The sequence below is a fragment of the Xylocopa sonorina genome, chromosome 4, assembly GCF_050948175.1.
Source record: "Xylocopa sonorina isolate GNS202 chromosome 4, iyXylSono1_principal, whole genome shotgun sequence".
In the NCBI taxonomy this organism is placed as follows: domain Eukaryota; kingdom Metazoa; phylum Arthropoda; class Insecta; order Hymenoptera; family Apidae; genus Xylocopa; species Xylocopa sonorina.
In genome coordinates, this window is record NC_135196.1 from 11,512,989 (window position 1) to 11,533,812 (window position 20,824).

The following is a 20,824-nucleotide window of genomic DNA, read 5'->3' on the forward strand; positions in this document are numbered from 1 at the left end:
CTAGGAAAAAAAGAAGTGAGGGAAGCTCCATTGACAGGCAGTATAGTTACGTTTTTGCTATATAAAGATATTTAATCAGTGACCTTCGCGTTTACTTATACTTATTAAACACAGAGTTCCTTATGCCTATACTTATACGTGGAAAATATATTCGAGTGATATGCAATGTTATCATGTAACGTGTCACACCTCTAGTCCCGATTCAACTTCTTTCCTATGATTCGATCCTAGAACAGTGGCAGAACGTAAGCTTGTTATCCGTTCGCGAAGTTTAGGTTAATGCCTGTAATATTGGTTGAGAAATAAAATATGCGTGCTATTATTGCAATACTGTTCGTTTTCCTTGGCTGTTGCAGCAACGTTGTTTTCCTGGAACTTCTAGTTAAGTCAGTATTACAATTTGGTTACCAACGATATTATTATGTGCCATCCTTTTAGATTTATAAATAGAATAACTCTTGTTTTTTACTTCTAAACATGATGTCATACTGTACAAAAAGTGTTTGTTTAATATAGAACGATGGTCTTTTTAGAGATGATCCAGGTAGTGGGAATCTTATCACATTTTCACAGTTCCTTTTTATATCGATAGAAGGATTTTTGTTTACATCAAAATGTGGGACGGTTAAGCCCAATATAGGAATAAAAGATTATTTCATATTGGTAACAATGTTCTTTATAACAAATGTTTGTAATAATTATGCGTTTGATTTTAATATACCAATGCCATTACATATGATATTCAGAGCTGTAAGTATCAAAGGATACGAACTGTATTAATGTTCAGATAAAAATAATTTAGATGCTTTAATGATTGATCTCATACATGATTGTCTGTTAATCTTTGTCTATAATTTCAGGGCTCTCTGATTGCTAATATGATTATGGGTATCATTATATTAAAGAAGAAGTACGCGTTTAGCAAATACATGTCTGTATTTATGATTACATTTGGAATCGCTATCTGCACTGTTGTTAGTAGTAAGGATATTAAATCATTACAAGCTAAAAATGTTGAGCAAGTGCCTACTACACCATGGGATGATTTCTTTTGGTGGGTATTGGGAATATCGTTGTTAACAATTGCATTATTTATATCGGCAAGGATGGGTATTTATCAAGAAGAGTTGCACAAAAAGTATGGGAAGAATGCGAGAGAAGCTTTGTATTATACGGTATAATTCTATTTTCATTATGATCTTGAACTCTATTTACAAATTTATATATATTGTATAGATACTAATTTAGAACATTTTTTCCCAGCATCTGTTACCAATGCCTTTCTTTTTAACACTCGCTCCTAATATTTGGGATCATTTCAAGTATGCTCTAGCATCAGAATCAATAGCAATACCAATTTTTAATCTACAAGTGCCAAAATTAATTGCATATCTCATAGGAAATATTCTTACACAGTATCCTTTCATTAATATTTTACTAACCAAATGTGTAGGTGGTGAAAATTAATAACATATCTTTACTTAAATAATAACGCGCGCGTGTGTGTGTGTGTGCGTGCGTGTGTGTGTGCGCGTGCGTGCGTCACAATTAAATTTCAACAAGTTATGATCCTTAATGATAATTTCAGATATATGTGCATTAGCTCCGTTTTTGTGTTAACCACGGAGTGTACATCCCTTGCAGTAACTTTAGTAATAACACTACGAAAGTTTTTTTCTTTAATTTTTTCCATAATATACTTTAAAAATCCTTTCACGATCTATCACTGGATTGGTACAATACTAGTCTTTGTAGGAACAGTGATATTTACAGAAATATTAGTGAAGATTGCAGATTACATGCAATCCACACAGAAAACTAAGAAAGTACAGTGAAAATAAAATCATTATAACATGGGTAGAAATGTTTGACTGTTCAATTTTATTAAATAATTAAAAATGGGCATATTATTGATTGAGACGATACTAAATAAAATATTTTATCTATAAATCTCATACTTTTAAGAATAAGATAAATAAAAGTGAAATAATTTTTTATTTTTTTCAAGTACAAACTATGTAAATGTATCATGAAATAAACAATCAATTATTTATATTTAATTTTCTTTTAAAATATTAATTTCATATTATTTCGTAGAGAGTGCAAAGAATGGAATAATTCTATATACGAGAAAAACAGTAATATATGACAATGGTCTGCATTAAGCTACCCAACCCAATACTATCTTATTACCTTGTATTCTAACTGAATACAATTTTATATTTAAAGCAAAATATCCAAACGTTTCTATGGGTATGGAATCCTATAGAATTACTATTTTTATATTGATAACACGAAACATTTTTAACGCGATGCAAGTATATTTTTGTCCTACGAAACATACTTTATACAATACATACATCTCTTTATTTAGCAACAATTTGCATTTTATATTAGATTCTGTCGTGAATATTCATTCACTATAATACAATTGTCAATATAAATTCGATTATTAGAAACTTACCTTGAAAACTAAAATGATTATCTATAATTATATATTAATGATTATTTAAACTAAATTTTATTTTTACAATCGCACGAATTAATTTATAAAAGATACTACTTCTTTAGTGCCTGCATTATAATGTGAAAGTAATTCACGAGAAAACTATCACTATTTTAGTGTGATATATTTTTAAAAACAAATAACATACATAATTTCTGTATAAATATACAAAAAGGTAAGAAAATAAAGCTAAAATAAGGGAAAAGCAGCATGAGCTGATATCCTTTTAGCACAATTGAATTATGACGAAAGAATATAGTTGCTTTGTGATACTTTACATTGCTCGTTTTTAGATAAATTTAATACAATATTCAGCTCTAATTTAATTCATATAATAGTATTCAATACATGTTGTGTAATGAAGACAGTAACAATTGAAGTTGGAATCTTATCTAGTACCTAACTATTTGTAAATTGGTCAATATACATGAAAAATTTAAGATTAATTTTTCCCTGTTTCATATTAAAATTCTGCAACACCTGAGTAAAAGTTCCTTTTGGTTACAACTTATTAGTAATTAACATCTGTTCCTAAGAGTATATTTGTTTGCATCAGTGACATTCTAAAGCATAAAACAAAATGAATTTGAATCAGTTGTCATTTCGAGTAGAATCTAAGCAAGATAACTTAAAATATAACTCGTCTTATTTTAAAAACTTGTGTAAAAATAATTTCAACACTTTCATTCTACTTCCTGCATTCATCAATTGAAAAAAGGAATATATTTTATATAAAAGTGTCATCGAAAGTTTATAACCATCATTAATATAAGTCACATAACTGTTTGTGTTATAGGATCTGTTTCATAAATAGTTTTTATCGTAGTTTTATCGAATTTTATACATACTATTACTATAGTTATAGCATAACTATTGTATTTAACGATTTCTTTTGTACTATCGCTAAGAATTAAAATGGAACGGCTTCGGGTTTTTCGACGACTCTAAAAATATTCGATAATTCGTCCACTAATGTTTCGTATCGGTATGCCACCCGAATATCCGGTACGTTTGTTCGTGTAATATCATTACCGGCAACTCCCTCTTTAGTATAATTTGGCCCAAGCCAGTATTGTTTACTCTGTAAGATAAAACAAAATGATGACCATTTATTTATCTCAGATTGACCTATTTCGACCCATAGTCTTCTTTTTCATATTCTTCTTATTCTCCTAATTCTCATGCATACATATATCATAGAAATATATAAAATCAAAAGTATTTCTGATGTACCTATAATTTTGTAAATATGTGTATTTGCATAATACATACCTTGTGTGGAAAACCACTCATAAGTACTGAATTACGAGCTAATTCACACATATCGCATGAGCTGAGTTTCCATACTTGTGCAGCAATGCTATATTCCTCCATCAAAGGTTCCTATAAAAAAAAAAAACAAAAACATGAATTTATGTATTTGCAAAAAACGGAATATTCAGTATCAAACGGACCTTAGTAAAATGAAATTGAAGAGGATCATCTGTGGAAAGACTTATACATAATCCCCTTGCTAAATACTCTGGCAATGGATTGCGATGGTAATTTAAGAACAGAGAATTATTACTAAGTGGCGACATTGCGATCCCAATTTGTGCTAAGTAATATAAATATTGTAATACTGGCACTTTTCGAAGTAGGAGGCCATGAGAGATATTTTCTGCCATCATATAACCACATACAAGATGTTGAATGGGACCAGCTTCACCACAGTGTGGTCTAAGAACAAAAGTATTTAAACCTTGTTCCCTAAAACAAGGTATATCTCACGTTAAAGATATATATACTTATAACTTATATAAATCTTTAGACAAAGTGTTGAATTTTCTTTCGATTTTTAAAATTATATCAATCATTAGTCGTAGAAATAAACTCACACTCGAAAATGATTCAAGACAGTCATATTAGCGTAAGTGTAGTATTGATAATACCCATAGGGAGGATTCTCAACATCATCCCATTCTTGAGGTGGGTAGACATCTTTATCAAATAAAGGATTTTCTGGTTTGCTTTCGTCGTCAACCGAATCGAATCCTATCACCTGTAAAATTAGTAAAATCAATAACACTATTTCTAGAAATGATTAAATATTCATTGTAATTACTTACATATTGGAGGAATTTATGTAGCTCTGGATGAGAATTGGGATCATTAGTCACTTCAAAGAGAGGAAGGAAAATGTTATTTAATATCTCTTGGAAGTTCGTCATCAGTTTGTTCAGTTTAAAAATATCACTATAAAGGAACAATACATAGTACAATCATTTAAAAATCTTGATGGCGAAATATGATGTGCATTAGAAGGAACTTACTAAAGCCGTGGAATTTGAATGAGCCAGCGCACATTATCCGAATATACATCGCTCTGGATAGCCCATTTTGCCAATTTGTCCCATTCCTCTGGATTTTTCCCATAGATCGAAAGACGTAGTTCCGCGTTTTGATATTTCGATTCTTCGAGATCACTGGCTACTTCTTTTATTATGCTCGCGAAGAATTTACCGTTTAGATAGTTATCCGTTTTTAAAAATACCTCGCGGAGACGACTTTCACCGATTGGATTGTACTTGGCGTTGAATTTATCGAACCTATGAAACGTATTTCTATCCTAAAAGCAGAAGAAACAAACGGAAATTATATAACATTAATATTCTGAAACTTTCTTCCTCGCATATGAAAATATAACGCAATCTTACTGCATGGACATCCAACATATCGACACTGAGATCGTAGGTCGTTAGATTCATCGACTGAAACACCTCCCGAAGTGTCATCGTTTCTCCGTTCTTGGAACAGGTAACGATCTCGTCAGCATGATTTTTCAAGGTTTTCTTGATAAATCTGAGTAGGTGTTTTTGATTCATACAGGATGCTGCATGAATATGCGTATCAACCTAAATTTAATAAGAAAAATAATATTTCAGTCTTCCATTTCAAGCAATTATAACTTCCTTCCTATCACAGAGGATGTGTATCTCTATATCAATGTTCCATCTATACTGACCTTTCTAATATTGTAGAAATCACGATGAGGTACTGCTTTCTGGCTAGCAAGTTCTCTAAGCTCGTTCAATAATACGTGTAATTGGTATTTCGACGAAAGGTAACTCAGTCTTCTATAGCAAAACGACTTTAGCGGACCATCGGCAATCATCGCGCAAAGAATGTTCATGTCTCTGACAAAAGTAGCTAAATCGGGATACGAGTAAGGAATTGGCTTTTCATTAGCCAAATCTTCGTCGTTGGCATATACATTGAAGACACCGTTGACGGGGGCAATTTTGTAATTCTTTGCCACAGGAAATACGCATTCCCATGGATCCCCTCGGGAAGCCGGCGCGTGCACCGGATGATCTAATAATAAAATTATTTATAAAAAATAAATGTTAAAATATCATTTTTGATACATCAACATTATTATTTTAGTTCAATAATTTGTGGAGAGTTTTAAATAAAGAATGCAGGAAATAACGGGAGAAGGACCTTCGCAATGTGCATCTTTGATCAGAACATCGATATCTGCATCGGATCGATCATAGAATTTTCAGTTTCAACTTTTGACTGCCACCTTCTACCTTAGAACAAAGATATTATGTCATTGCTTAACGTATAAGAGGATTAATGGAAAGGATTGGGCATGAAAAAGATGTTAAACAGAGTAGTAATTGCGAATAAATACCTGCGATAGCTTTACGGTCATCGTGATGGATCTCATCGTCACTGTTGAGTGGTCTTCTATCGATGCTACGTAGAAATCGTGATGTTATGGAAGGAAAAGTCTGTTTAGAATTGTTCATATACTTTTCACGTATCGCCAGTGCCTGTACCAACATCTGTGACGCCTGTTGAAGATCTTCCAAGGGTACCTAGAAACATAAGACATTAAAAAATTTCAAATAGAAGTTTCAAACAACAGATTCAGTTATTTTATAGTAATAACTTTTCTTTTAATAGTAGTAGTTCGTCAGTTTAGAAATACTAGTTTCACTTATCCACTTATAAAAATATTTTTGTTTAAATTATTAAAGAAAATATAAATTCCTATTGGCATTCTTATCAATTCTTGTAGTAAAATGTACAAAATAAACAGCTAGATTTTTACAAATTAAAAAAAAAATTAAAAAAAAGGTTTTGTACAAATTAACAAAGCTCATAGTACTTGTACTTGTCAGTATTAGTAACAAATCGAGAGGGGTAGAGTGGTGGTGGCAGCGATGGTATATAACAAAGGTTTCCTACGTAAGGCAACACTCTTGAGGTTTCTTCTCGTAGAAATCTCAAAAAGGATACAATCTCTCACGTAATAAAGAGTTTACGTAAAACATAATCAGATTGTTCAATTACACCACGTAACATGTACAACATAAATGGTACCAGCAAACTATATTTATAATTCAACGTAATCGCTTCTATGTTAAAAGTATGCGTTATGAACGTTAATATTGTATTCAATTTTCAACGTACCCCGGAGGTATCTTCACCGGATATGGAAACCCTTTGAAAGTGTGGTACAAAGTCAATTTCTTCGAGATTAAAAGAATGATCGACATCGTCGGGTATACCAGGGCCAATTGATGGTTCATAATGGCTACGACGCTCTTCCAAATCCTTGACAGCTCTGAAAGAATACTCGATATGTAATATTTTTATTCACAGAAAGGCAAAACGGAAATTCAACTAGCAATAAAAGGTAGAAGCGTTCGAATGAACGATTTGCACGAGGTATTAAACACATCTACAGATACAGCAAATACAGAAAAAGGATATAAAATAACAAGTAGGTACATAAAAAAAAGCTTATATCAAAGTCAATTTATTTTCAGGTTTTTTCAGGAATGCAGGAACGCTACAAGTATCGATATACTTAAACAAAAAAATTGCTTATTATATTTTGAAGCGTTTCACAGTTCTTTTTTTCAGAATTGTAATGTATGTAGCTTTTAAAAATGCCGAGTGAAATGTATTCGTTTTCAATTGCGCAAAGAACAAGATCATTCGTAAAACGCATATTATGTATATGCGATCATTATACTCCGCTATCTTACAACATACATATAGCATCGAAATGATACTATATAACACCAGAACTTATACAAAGTAAATACTTCTTCGTAGAATTATAAATATTTACCATTACATTTAATAATAGTCTTTAAATTATTTTTTTATCTATCGTTGAAGGTAATTTATATAACATGAAAAAAATGTTCGTTTTTCAGTAGTATTATTTTCATGACAAGTAGCGATGGACACTTCGAATGAAACTGATTCATAAATGACGGCTTCTTCTACAAACAGAAAGACTTAAAACATATAATCGTTATCGTACGATGTTGCATTTAAGAATAATTACGAATCACTTAATGTTACACGTGGTTAAAGGCATGTCGAAATAATAGTATATCTCAAAATTCTTTACCACGTTAAGTGTCATATTGTATTTGCAATTCTCACACTTCACTTATTTCTTTTCGCTTTTCTACAATAAAATGTCTAGCATATAATGTACGCATTTGTAACGTGTGTACAAATCTGCAAAGTGAAAAAAAGAAAACGATATAAACGCAACGAAGTCGATGAAAGAAATAAAACCAGACTTTTATTGGCCTCTTCAAGCGGTAATATTTTTCAATGAATAATACGTAAATCTACTGCCTTAACTGTAATCGACCATGTTAGAATACATATTAAAATGATTAAACTAGAATTGCGTCGAAACGTTACATTGCTAGAAAATAAATGGTCGTTTGTGTCACAATGTCTATTGAACGTGAATTAATGCAATTAATACAATTGCTTAAAGATATGAATTTTTACCATTTATCTTCCATCAACCGAATATAAGAATAATAAAGGTTGTAGGGGCCTTCCGGTCTAGAATTTAAAAAGGAAGCCGTCTTGTTTTCTACACTTTCTCAAATGTCCATACTTCTTAAAAATTGACAAAGGCACGCGATTTACAAAAGTAAAGCGTCTGAATAAAGAAATGTTACGTACATAAATTTTAAAGGCATTTTTGTCAAAACCACTCGCTTCGACTTGGTGTTGGTTAATGACTGGGCTTTCGTGAAATTTTGCTTATACGCAAGTAAATATCCCTTTATGGTCGAAATCGCAATCAACATATCTGTGTCATGTCACTCTTGTCTTATCTAAAGAAATGGATCCAGTTTTTATTCATTTTTTGCTTCAACACTAGGCAACGATATCTTTTACATTATTTCATGTGTGTCGAAAGATTCTTTTTATAAATAATCAACACCGATTGCCATTCGTCTACGAGACCATTTTATATTCCTCTTTAACGTTTATTGTTGCCTTTTATCAGTTTTATGGTTCAGTTCATATCAAAGACAGGGCAAACAAAAATCGTTATTCTAATTTTACAACTTAATCATATAAATCATCTACGCGTATATTTATACGACACCAAAATTCACGTTTCCTCCACTATTTAAAGAACGATAAGTAAACAACCAACAGTTTTATTTTTGGTGTCTGTACATTAATATCGTGCACCGTAATATATTCTTTTATGTGCAATTTTACCCAAAATAGAAGTCAAAATTACACTGAACATCTTTGTTATTCATTATACATAATACTTAAGTAGACTTAGATTAGAATACTTGAGTGAAACATTTCTAAGTAACGGCATTTTTTAATGTTCTAGATGAGACGACCCCCTTGAACGAGAACTCGCTAATGTATTTAAATACATCGCACCCAATGGTAATGTCTCTGTTTTGGAGGACATGAGCAATCATGATTACAGCATTTCAATTTACCTCAATAGTATCCTATTATCCCTGAGCCATCGTTTTGATTCGTTCGCACCAGCGAACATGTTACACGATCCTTTTCGTATCTTACGTCTGTTGCATGCACGCTGACAGCGTCCGAGAAACGAAATGTTACATCAGGAAACTTTTTCGCTTGTTATCGTACATTTTGATAGATTAAAAAAGAAAAAAAGCCGAAATAATCGTAAAAGTCCGATAGCAAAGGCAAAACATTTCAGGCTTTTCGTGTATGTATTACGTTTTATTATATTTTGTTACTTATTTCGTTGTCCCAACTCCTTTCACCACTTCAATAATTGCTTAATTTAAATAAATCTATATTAAAATAATTCAATACAGAAAACTTGAAATTATGCAAAAATGCTGGAAGCAAGTTTCAATTTCTACACTTTTTTATCACCGCAACAAATATTAACTGATAGTTCCACAAAAACCATGTAGAATTCGGTTTTACTGACTAGTTCTTCAGTTAATTTTACTGTAAAATATCATGCCCTAAATGCGGATACATCTTTAATATATGTCACATTTATGAACACGTGTAATTTTTCAACAGAATGAATACACGTAAAAGATAACAATTTCATGCTTTTTTTTCTCAACACTTTGTAGCGCACCTTTAAATATTCTGGCCACAGATTATCATTTATTATTTGCTTATTACGATAATAATGGGAAAAAAGGAATCTACATTGTGTTATGTAATTATTGTTTCAGTACGAATTCAGATAGACACGGAGTAGCAGTATCCTCGCATTTGTCCATATGTTACTACTAATCATGAGAACCGAGTTAATGAGAATAAAAATGATGCGCAGGCCATCAATAGAAAGAAAATTCTGGCAGCGGTACAATGTAATCAACGTATAGAATTTTCTACAAGAACAAATCATTATTTACTTGAATCACTCGCGAATTTTGACAATGCTATATACCACTAAACCCTTCTGCAATGATAAATAGTCACAGAAACGAGTGTCATCTCAAACAGTTCGGAATTCGTTCGCACTGGGCTTTAAGGAAAAGAGCATGAAAAGGAACGTGACCAAAATGTTCGGCTATCGGGGGATGACAATTGGGTAAGCCTCGTTACGCCCCGTTTTATATTCATCGATACGTCGTAAACGCGTATGCCAAGGTGTCACGATACCAAATAAACGTAGAGAATTTGCAAGAATGAATTTCTGTCGATCGATACGGCAACTCACATAGCCTAGCCTCGGAAATGCTCGTCGCGAGGTCATGGAAGGCTATCGTAATGTTGACCGTGAGAGATCATGCAGTCGTCCAGCACGAGTGTAATATTTCTTGTCGGTGGATCGGTAACGATTTATGTTGCACGCGATGCATACCGCCGCGCGCTTCCAACCACCTTGATGGTCGTACGATTACTGAACGACCGAACGTGAAGTCCGTTCGTAACCAACCCCTACCCCTTTAACGTCCCCACGTCATGCCACGCCGCGACGCTCTTATCAGCGTCACAGCCACAATGTCGCGACTACGCATCGCATACTTACATGTACACATGTACGCGCATGCATATACATACGCGCGATCTTCTGCCAGTAAAACACCTACACGTTCCATTTCTGTCGACGTAATCTTCCGTTACATTTGCCCTGGCATTATCTGTACATCAGCTATCCCTCTTCGACACAAGTTTGCAGTAGTTGTTTTACAATATAGATTTAAATTGCTAATACCAGAGGGAGAGAGAGATTCTTTGTTACAATTACGAGGATTCCAAGATATAACTTAAATTTTAAGAGATCATTTTGTTATTTCTCCAAAGAATATTTAATTTTAAAGAAAGTTTATGTTGATGTCAATAATGCGTACCAGTTTGCAACCCTTAATATCGGTGATGCGATATCTAGCGGTCAGTTGGGCAACCAAAAAACCGTGGAGCATTCAAGGAGCAATTTGGAATTCCATCAGACTTAAACAAATATGATTTCTGTGTTGTGCATGCGCTCAACACATCATGTACATACGAGCGGCAGGTATTGAATTTACTATATAAGAACGGTTTCGCACAGACAATTTTCAGTAATATCGTGACTTGATAGAGGTACAATACTCGGCGCATCGTTATTACAGATGAACGTGTGTTCATGCTAACGGAAGCGGTAATTTATCGCTCCCGATTCGATCGACCTTGGCGAACATTCGGTTAAAATCGCATGATAGTTTCACACTGACAATTTTCAGATGATAGTATCGGGGTGCAATACTTAACAGAACGTTATTATAAACGAGCGAGTTCGCTCTAACGGATGTAGTAATTTATTGCACGCGATTTGGTTCACTTTGTCTATCCTTCGTTTAAAATTGTACAACGAGTCTTAATGAACGTGCTTAACACAGAACGTTCTATGTGATCGAAAGGAAAATGGGCAGACAGAAAATGATTAGTATTTACTGAATGCACTCAATACAATTTTCGTTGACGTTTTGGTTGACAGATTTTACGATATCCTCCTCTTCTTTTGATTCCATTTCTTTATACAACAGACAAAATTACGACAGTCAAATCGCTCGCAATGAAATATACATCAACAGTAGCATGGTTATCACGCAGCGATACTTATCGCCTGGAAATTGTCAGCATGAAAGCGCTCTACCTGGAACACGTAACAACTACCAGCCAATGGAAAATACATTTCTTACTCCATTCGTAAAATTAATCTCACCACTCAACAGTTTGCATCGAATGCACACTTCCGAAAAGATATATTTAGAAGTGCATTTCGAGAATGAAATTATCACATCTTGTATATGGCTTTCTATAAATAATGCTACGACCAAACCTAAATTGTCCACATCTTTCGAATATTTACACTTTGTACTTTATGTTATGTACTCTACTATTTCCTATCATCAGCTCAATTAACTTAACACGTAATCTTAATTAGCTGCTTATCTTTAAAATAGGAAAGTATAAAGTATGTCGCTTACTTGACGGTTAATTGTCTCTGTATTAGAAGCTTCTTCTCAATTTGTTCAATTGGAAATTGTGGAACTTCGTAGGGAGCTGAAATTTCATTTGGCAGTTCATGTCTCAAGGAGGTTCCACCACCTGTACCTGTTCCACCACCTTCAAGACCAAAAACTGGACTTTCACTCCCTGCAATAAAAAATATAACTTCTTTTAATTGAAGAATTTTTGTACAAGCGTTCTTAACATACTTTGAACGCTAAAGGGAATAGCATAAACCTAATTAATCAAAATGATACATATGAATTTTTAACGGGAATTATAAATTGAGTTTCGCCTTCAATTTATCGCTATTGACTGTGACACGTTCATCATAGTTGTACCACAATAGAATTAGTTTTCACTTTACGCAAGTAAAATAAATATACACGCTGCATTCGGAAAATTACCATCGCATTTTGCCTGCCCCGTTTTCTGCAACCATTCAGTAACGGAATTTCGTTTATATCCAGTCAAATAGTCGTTTTCATTACCCAGCACCATCGCAGGGATTCTTTCGTACGTCTAGAAAGATTTTCGAAATTCTAACAACGAGCTAATATAGTTTCGCACATTTTCTTTTCCGAATCTGTCGATCGCCTATTATAATTGTATTTCACCAAAATTGATTCATGTATAAACATTTGTAATCCAATTAATAACTACAATCGATCCAGCTAAGATTATATTATTTAATCGTTTCTTTTATTTCTTAAAGAGAAAGAGAGAAAGAGAGAGGCAAAGAAGGGGAGAGAACTGTTAACACAGCACTGCTGCCGTGACAAACAAAGCATATATCTCACGACCGTTACGAAACAAAACATCCGAGACATGCTACTGAATAGAACTATCGAACATATCTGAAGTTTACCAAAAATTTATTACATTAAAAATGACTGTGTCATTTATTTAATAATGTATCTTTAAATTCACCTACTCGAACAGTCGATTAAAGAGACAAAGTCGAAGGTATTGCTCGCCGAAGCGTTGTCTTTTGCGCCTTAAAAAAATAAACATGCCTATCTACGTGTGAGACGAGATTCTCTGGTGCTGACCACAGTTACATACGCATGTAGCCCTTGAATGTGGTCAGTGCCACGGAACCTCAAGGCATAAATAGGAATGCTGTTTACTGTAGCGTCTTCCAGAAAACAAGCGTAGAGTAAATATATTCGAAAATGCATTCTGATCCCACTGGCCTCATTAACGCAAACGTACAGCTTGTACATCTAACAGGAAGTGATTCTGTCTAATGTCATTATTTAGCATTGATTGACTGCGTCACAAATTTATATCAGCGACGAAAGTAAAATAGAAATCACTGTTCACGTTACAATAGGAAGCATCGACTTATTCCGTAGTAACATAAACGTCTGGCGACAGCATCCAATGGGAAATGGATCTATGCGAAATGCGCAAATATTTTCTGCGCATTTCACATAGAGCTATATACTTGCCATTTCACTGCAGCTGTTACACGTTGGTATTAATGCGAAAGGGGTAGATGCTCTCTATTGTACGTAGAAAACTCGACATACGATAAATAGAACTCAACGCGGTGAATAGCATTACTTAAAAAAGGTAGCAGCTGTTTATACTCGCGAAGTGCAGCGAACCTTTCTATCTTATTAATTACTAGCTGCTATAGGCGAATAATTTTGTATCTACGCACTACGCAGTCATAACAAATGTTTTATACTAACACAATTGTAACGACAGACGGTCGTTTAATTTTTTTGCGTTGCACTGTTGTCCATTCACTTCTATCCAAATGTAAATGAACATACTGCATTTCTATACAACGTGAGTATTACCATGTGCGCAAATCGACCAGTTTCAACAAACGAGACTAGTATAGAAAAATTATTGCCTGAGAAGTGAGTATGACTCATTGGCAATTTGAATTGGAAAATTCCCAAAACCGTAGAAGTACACAAACCACTACTTAAGATAAATCACTTTAAACTGTTTACAATCTTCCATACCTTAGAATTATAGATAACATATGACACGTTACACAATTTTGATACATAATCGTTACAATTTTAACCATGAAAAAAAAAGAGCTGGATTTGTTCTCGAACAATTTGTAAGAGTATCATACGTTTTCATAAAACTTGTTCCACAGACGATCGACATTTCGAAAATTCTTGGAACCATGATACAAATAAATACCACAATAGCCGTTTTGGAACGCAGTAGTTAACTTCTTTAATCACAATATCACGCCAAGCATCAATGCGCGAGTCTGTTTCTAGAAACAGTTAACACGAAATTTAACGAGAAATGCGAAGATAAATTACGAGATAAATGAGGCACTCCCAGTTCGTAGTTTTAGAGGGCACTGACCACGTTAACCGGTCGCGAGTATCGGATACACTGACTGTAGCGTGGACTTAGTACTGGGTAGACATCGTAGATTCCGTACGCGCACTCAAACACTCGCATGTCTACATGCACATCTCCACTACCAAGCATGTTTTCCGAAAGCATCGTTAACATACGCTCACAGAAATGGTGCAACAGCTCAAGAAGCGCCGTCTACCGTAAGTATATGACGTTTCCACATATATGTATATATAACGTGAGCCAAGAAGAATAACGACACGAAGTAATTAGTTACACAGTTATTGATTTGACACAAAAATGTTTGATACATGAAACTATCCGATGGCTGAATTTTTTAAATTGTATTTCATGCTTGCATTTCCTTATTTCTCAGATTGTAGACTTCAGTAGATTTACAAAGGGAAAGAGGATGATAGCTAAAAATAAAGATAAAAGTGAAAAGAAGTCCAATTTTACTTCGTAATTATTGTTATCCATGTTCTCGAAATTGGACTTATATACTTTCGAAATAAACGGCTCATTTGTTGTGGGTTTATGTTGTACATAATGATGAATGACCTCTCGTAGGATGTTGACGCATGTATGCTAAAAATAATATCAATCGATAATAGAATCTGAATCATCTATAATATGTAAAAATAGTACATCTACGAATAAAATGGACATTTACTATGACTTCGATATGAGCATATATAGGCGCATATTGTGGATATCCTGCTAAATATGAGGTAACTAGCGGATAGAGTAAGCTCAATTTACTCGATAAAAAGGTAGTGAACTACTACCGAAACGTTAACAAAATTGCTTCTAAAAAAGAAAACATCATCACTTCCTAACTTCTTGCATTAATCACAAAAATCTTACATTTATATATTTCTAAGACATAAACACGACGCTATGAAATCTTTCTGCCAAGTGCACGATTTTACGTGAATCAAACTTTGGCACATAACCAAGGTTTGATTTCAAGTGCCAAGAAGTTGCGTTTCGTAGACGAAATCGATAGCGATATGTTTGCACAAGTCGATACGAGATTTGCAAATTGTTTATAAATTGATATTAGCTGACATAGATATCAAATTAATTCCCACCTCTCCTATTTAGGCACGAGTTGTTGAACATTTCCAATGATTCATACAAAACTAAATTTCTTCCAGGAAGTACCAGGAATCTTTTAAACACTATTTCCAGTTATACAATTCCCTCGTATTTGGAGTAGTCCCGCTATAGTTGCGGAACGTTGCATTAAACTACGCAATTAGCATACACACTAAGATTTTAAAGAAGCAATGACATGACTTATCAATAAAGTAATCTAAAACTAAGAACGACTTAATGAGATAATTACACACGAGTGAATTGATATCACCAAATAGCTTTTATTAGAAACACTCAGAAATTACTGACAACTTAATCAGTCAAGTACTTTAATCGCGTCATACTATGAACACTTCAGTCATCTTCTGCGAAATAATGAAACGAAGATAATCCACCTGTTCCCTATACACTTTACACTTTAACTACACAATATACGGAAGCACGAGTAGTCATTGATTCTTCTAGAAAACTTCGCGTTCTTTCCAATAATACCGGTGCACATAAATTGCACATACCGACTACCATAGAAGTGCAAAATAATATGTGTATATACGTATATAAGCTGATAATAACATATCACATTTGATGTTAAAAACAATGGCCAACAATACAAGGCGTTCTGATTGCGTAATTCATTGTCAATGCACATCATTATCTACGGTAAACAATGACAAAAATGATATGTATTGTACTTAAGATTTTACTTAAAAATTGATGTACTTCTTTTAAGATTTCCAAAGTTACTTTTTTGCAAATATTTATTATGTCAAAATTTAATCAATTATTATATCAAAATTTTAAACTTTAGCCATCGAATTATAACCAGTGATGGTATATTTGCTTGGTTAAATTATAAATATGTACGCACATATGAAATTTGCTTAATTCTATCCATATTGACGGAAGTGTGAGGCAAGTGCAAAATAGTTCTACCTAGTGCCATTTAAAGCCATCCAGATAGAGCCACTTCCCCTTGAACGCGACAACTGCGCCAGACTCGTACATTTGTGTGTTAACGTAGAATCCATTGTTATCAAATAACTGTTAAATGATCACGTGAAAAATTTTCTAACCCGATGTTCTCAGGATCAAAATTAAATAACAGAATCTTATTTTACATTTTCCATTTCTCTTTACACATAAAATAATCTTCTGTCCGGTTGTACCACCTGTCCAGAGACATCCTATATCTAACAATGTCAAATCATAGGATCCCAATATAAAATTATCAAACTATTTTTCGTAGACACTCTAAAGTACAGTAAATAATAATTTTTCGTTAATATTTATCAAGTTAAAATGAATTAACAACTAAACGAAAAGTACAAAGGGATATTTTAGTATTTACAATATATACTTTTATTTAAATAAATTTGAAAAGTTTTAGATAATAAAAGTGAATCTTTACCTTCATCTTCCGGATCTATAAGAAAATTCGGAATTCTCAAGGAAAGAAAATAATCATTTTCCGACGTAGTGACACCGCGGCTTGACATAATTCAATAAATATACTCTCACTATTAAAAAGCACTTCAATTTGCACTCGCGATACAAATTCGAAATAATTCAAATGCGAGGAAACTTGTATAGACCACTTGTATACACCAACCTTCTATACTTTTTTGTAATAATAAGTTCTTGGTCTTAGCTATTGCGTTGCCTTTACAAACTAAATTTGATAGCCTGCCATTGAGTTAACTACAGTTGGTCTATTCGATATCATGGATATGCTAATCGTTTTACTTAGTGCACGGAGAAGTATTACTGATTACCCACCACCAGCACTGAAAATGTACAAAATCACTTAAAAGTATTTAAATTTCATAAACGTTAAGATACGTGATAGCACGCACATTCGTTCGACAGCGCAATAACTTTAAACGATACACTAAACACATCGTCCAAGAGAATATTATACTGTCGCAAAATGAGTACAAGTTATGTTGTTTTTATTCATGTACCAAAACTCTCGGACAGTCTAATATACTGTGCGCGAACAGACAGAGAACCTTCGCATAGTGGCAAAAATACGATTCAGTTTGCGAAAGTGAGAAAGAGAACAACGTAGAACGTAAGCAAAATGTAGGCTCTATGCCAAATTCCAAAAACGTAACCTGATTGCAACGTCATACTTTGATAACTGCATATACACATGTATATATACACTAAACAAAAGTTTTATTTTTACTCTTAAGAAAATGAAATTTTGAAAACTTTTTAAACGCAACGTTTTAAAAATAAAATTAAATTAAAACTTTGAATGAACTGAACTCTTATCTTTAAAGAAATATTTTCCCACTTTTTATTAAATGCTGATGTTATGTGTTTGCATTAATACAAACATATGGCAATAATGTAATTTTCTAATGATTCTTTATTAGAAAATTATAGCATTAGGTAAGAATGTACAATACAAACCACCTGTAGCATAATTAAGAATGTATTAAACCACTGTAACAGAAACACAACATTCTCTGATCAGTCACGCAAGGAAGCGTTTGAATATATTCCAGGTGATAAAGAATTTAATTTCGTGACTACTGTATACCTAATTTCATCGGTATTAGTGCGATGTATGAATGATGGTTGATAAATAGAAAACTAATCTATCGACATTTATTATAAGGTCCTATGTGAAGTATTCTGGTATAAAAAAAAGTTAACTTGCCAACAATATATGCATTGTTCTTGTTGTAAAAAATATACTTTTATAAGTATATTTATAGAAATACGAGAAAATATTTACCATTTTTCGTAACAGCACATTTTACATTTAGAACTCATATGATAATAATTGTCGATAGATTAGTTTTCTATTTATCAGCTCTAAGACCTGAGCATGTTTAGTGCCATACGTCGCGCCAATCGGTCAGACTCTATGTAAATTAAATGTGAAGGAACGAGGCACGACTAGGCAATAATAAGTTTTTTATATTATAATTTAAGCAATTATAGTTCTTCTAAATTAGGATGTTTAATAAATTAAATATCAGAATAAAACTTACGATCACGATGATGTTCGATGTTGTGCGGCGTTGTCGAACTGTCAGCGTCACCTTCCCCATCTAATTCGTAGTAAATTCTATCAGCTTCACCATTTACATCCTTCATGCCATTTACACCTACTAGATCTTCCATCCTTCTATAAACATTTATATTTTTATTTTTCCCTATGTACACAGTAAGCATAATATCTTCTGCCATACATATCGCTACATGACAATCACAATTACAATAAAAACAATTCGAATTACGTTTATTATTCATCCTTTCACGTGCCATCAATTGTAATAAGACATTAATTAATCACAGTTCATTTCGGCATAAGTTAAATGAAAACGAATTCATCTTTCATTTCAAATGAAATTGATGTTACATTCTGTACATGTCCGATAAATATACGTAATTAACTATTTAAGAGATAAATCAGACTTGTTAGAACATCGAGGTCAGTTAATAGTACTATGATGAAGATAAACCTTAATTATATGCATTGATGAACTGTAGTTGCATAAGGAAAATGGTTATGTTTCTTATTTTTCGATAAACAAATAAATTGAAGATATTTGTTTTTCTGTACGGAAAGTCAATTCTTAATTCATAAAGAGAAATATATAATTTACATTAACAATAGCAAAACGTACGGATAAAAAATAGTAATTCGTTATATTATAGTATTCAATATAATTCATAAAATTGGTTAACAGCGTTGATTTAAAATTTTATTTAAAAAATGGCGTATATACTACGAAGCTTACCTACGAAGTGTGCGTTTTATCTTACAGCAAACTGGAGAAACTGAGCGATTTGATACGAACAAATTGCAATCATAAATTACTCATGTTTATGTGTTAAGCCCTGATGAGAACAATAAAAAAGTACGATTTTCTGAATATCCGATATTTGAATAAATATGTATACATTCATATACTCAAAAAAGCTTTCAATTTGCCTTTTAGAGCAGCTTTCTGTACTTATAAATACAAGGTCACAACAACGTAGCTTAAATGATACGTACTTGGAAAGAGTACTTACATATTTACTCAGTTCTTACTGGATTACTTATTTATCGGAAGAAATAAATTCGAAAGCTTTATCGAATAACTGTCCATAATACACGTCTTGATAAACAAGAAATTACCACATATGAACACCTTTGGCACGCTGAAGCATGCTGTTAGACACTGACTGCCGCTTTACATACATACATTCAAGCCATAATGTGTGTCGTATAGGATCGTATCTACCCTTCCAGGAGCCATCCCTCATACAAACATAAACGAATAAAACTATTTCAAACAATGAAAAGAATATGCCTAAATATATGCAACCATATTAGTAAGAAAAATATTATGATATCTGTTTTATCTCGACTCAATTAGTATCGTTTCCATATTCTTCTTTCAATAAATGTAATAAAATAACCTTATTCACAAACGTAAACACAATGCTTATTATTTCACATAAAGTACTTAATATATATAGCATAAAGGAATAAAAAAATAGAAGATTTGTGTAATAAAATTTGCATATATAAATTTGTTAGAACTTCGAAATATTTAATTCATCAGTAGATGAAAAACCTGTATAATTTAGAATAGATCGATTGTAAAACTAATATATCGATAGAGTAGTTATTAAATCACTATGGATTATGACATATTAAAATTAACACCACCGATAATTTGTATTAGTATTATGTAAATGTATTTTAAAAATCTAATTTCTCTCACACACCTGTAACCTTAAAGGTAGCCGAATCAAGGGAGACGTATAATAAGTACAGCAATGGGCGCAACTGACGCGGCAGCGGTGTAAAGCACGTCACGACTGGCGCAGGCTCACACCTCTCGGTTTGATGAAAATCCATACCGCGCGACTCACCATAACGGCTACATTCTTTAAACAAACTTAAATGCGAACTCAAATGCGAGTGTTATGTTTAAGTAATTAATTCTTTTACAAGCACCCACAGTAGAACTCTATTTATTACTATTTTATTGATATAAAAGTTAGTATAAAGTATATGTAAAGACAAAATAATAGCAATAAGGCGTGATAACAAGAATAATTTACTTCTTTGTTAAT

General features: G+C 32.9%; 2 protein-coding genes across 10 annotated transcripts; one reads left to right on the forward strand and one right to left on the reverse strand.

The window, feature by feature from the left end:
• Positions 1-192: 192 nt before the first annotated feature.
• Efr (ER GDP-fucose transporter) lies at positions 193-2,041 on the forward strand. Its single transcript, XM_076894131.1, has 5 exons — positions 193-386; positions 534-750; positions 861-1,175; positions 1,264-1,415; positions 1,589-2,041. The coding sequence occupies exons 1-5, from the start codon at positions 310-312 to the stop codon at positions 1,833-1,835; spliced, it is 1,008 nt and encodes a 335-aa protein (XP_076750246.1). The 5' UTR covers positions 193-309; the 3' UTR covers positions 1,836-2,041.
• A 324-nt stretch (positions 2,042-2,365) lies between these two features.
• Ampdeam (AMP deaminase) lies at positions 2,366-20,491 on the reverse strand. Of its 9 annotated transcripts, XM_076893985.1 has the most exons (14): positions 19,772-19,950; positions 18,742-18,878; positions 12,700-12,814; positions 12,271-12,439; positions 6,971-7,124; positions 6,186-6,372; positions 5,511-5,860; positions 5,203-5,400; positions 4,819-5,114; positions 4,615-4,741; positions 4,384-4,547; positions 3,961-4,255; positions 3,779-3,889; positions 2,366-3,587 (listed from the first exon to the last, which is right to left on the reverse strand). In XM_076893985.1, the coding sequence occupies exons 2-14, from the start codon at positions 18,799-18,801 to the stop codon at positions 3,417-3,419; spliced, it is 2,397 nt and encodes a 798-aa protein (XP_076750100.1). In that variant the 5' UTR covers positions 18,802-18,878; positions 19,772-19,950; the 3' UTR covers positions 2,366-3,416. The 9 variants fall into 9 exon arrangements, with proteins under 9 accessions (XP_076750100.1, XP_076750102.1, XP_076750103.1 ...); XM_076893987.1 differs by lacking the exons at positions 12,700-12,814; positions 19,772-19,950 and adding an exon at positions 20,474-20,491 and having other exon boundaries at positions 12,271-12,435; positions 18,738-18,878; XM_076893988.1 differs by lacking the exon at positions 12,700-12,814.
• Positions 20,492-20,824: the final 333 nt, after the last annotated feature.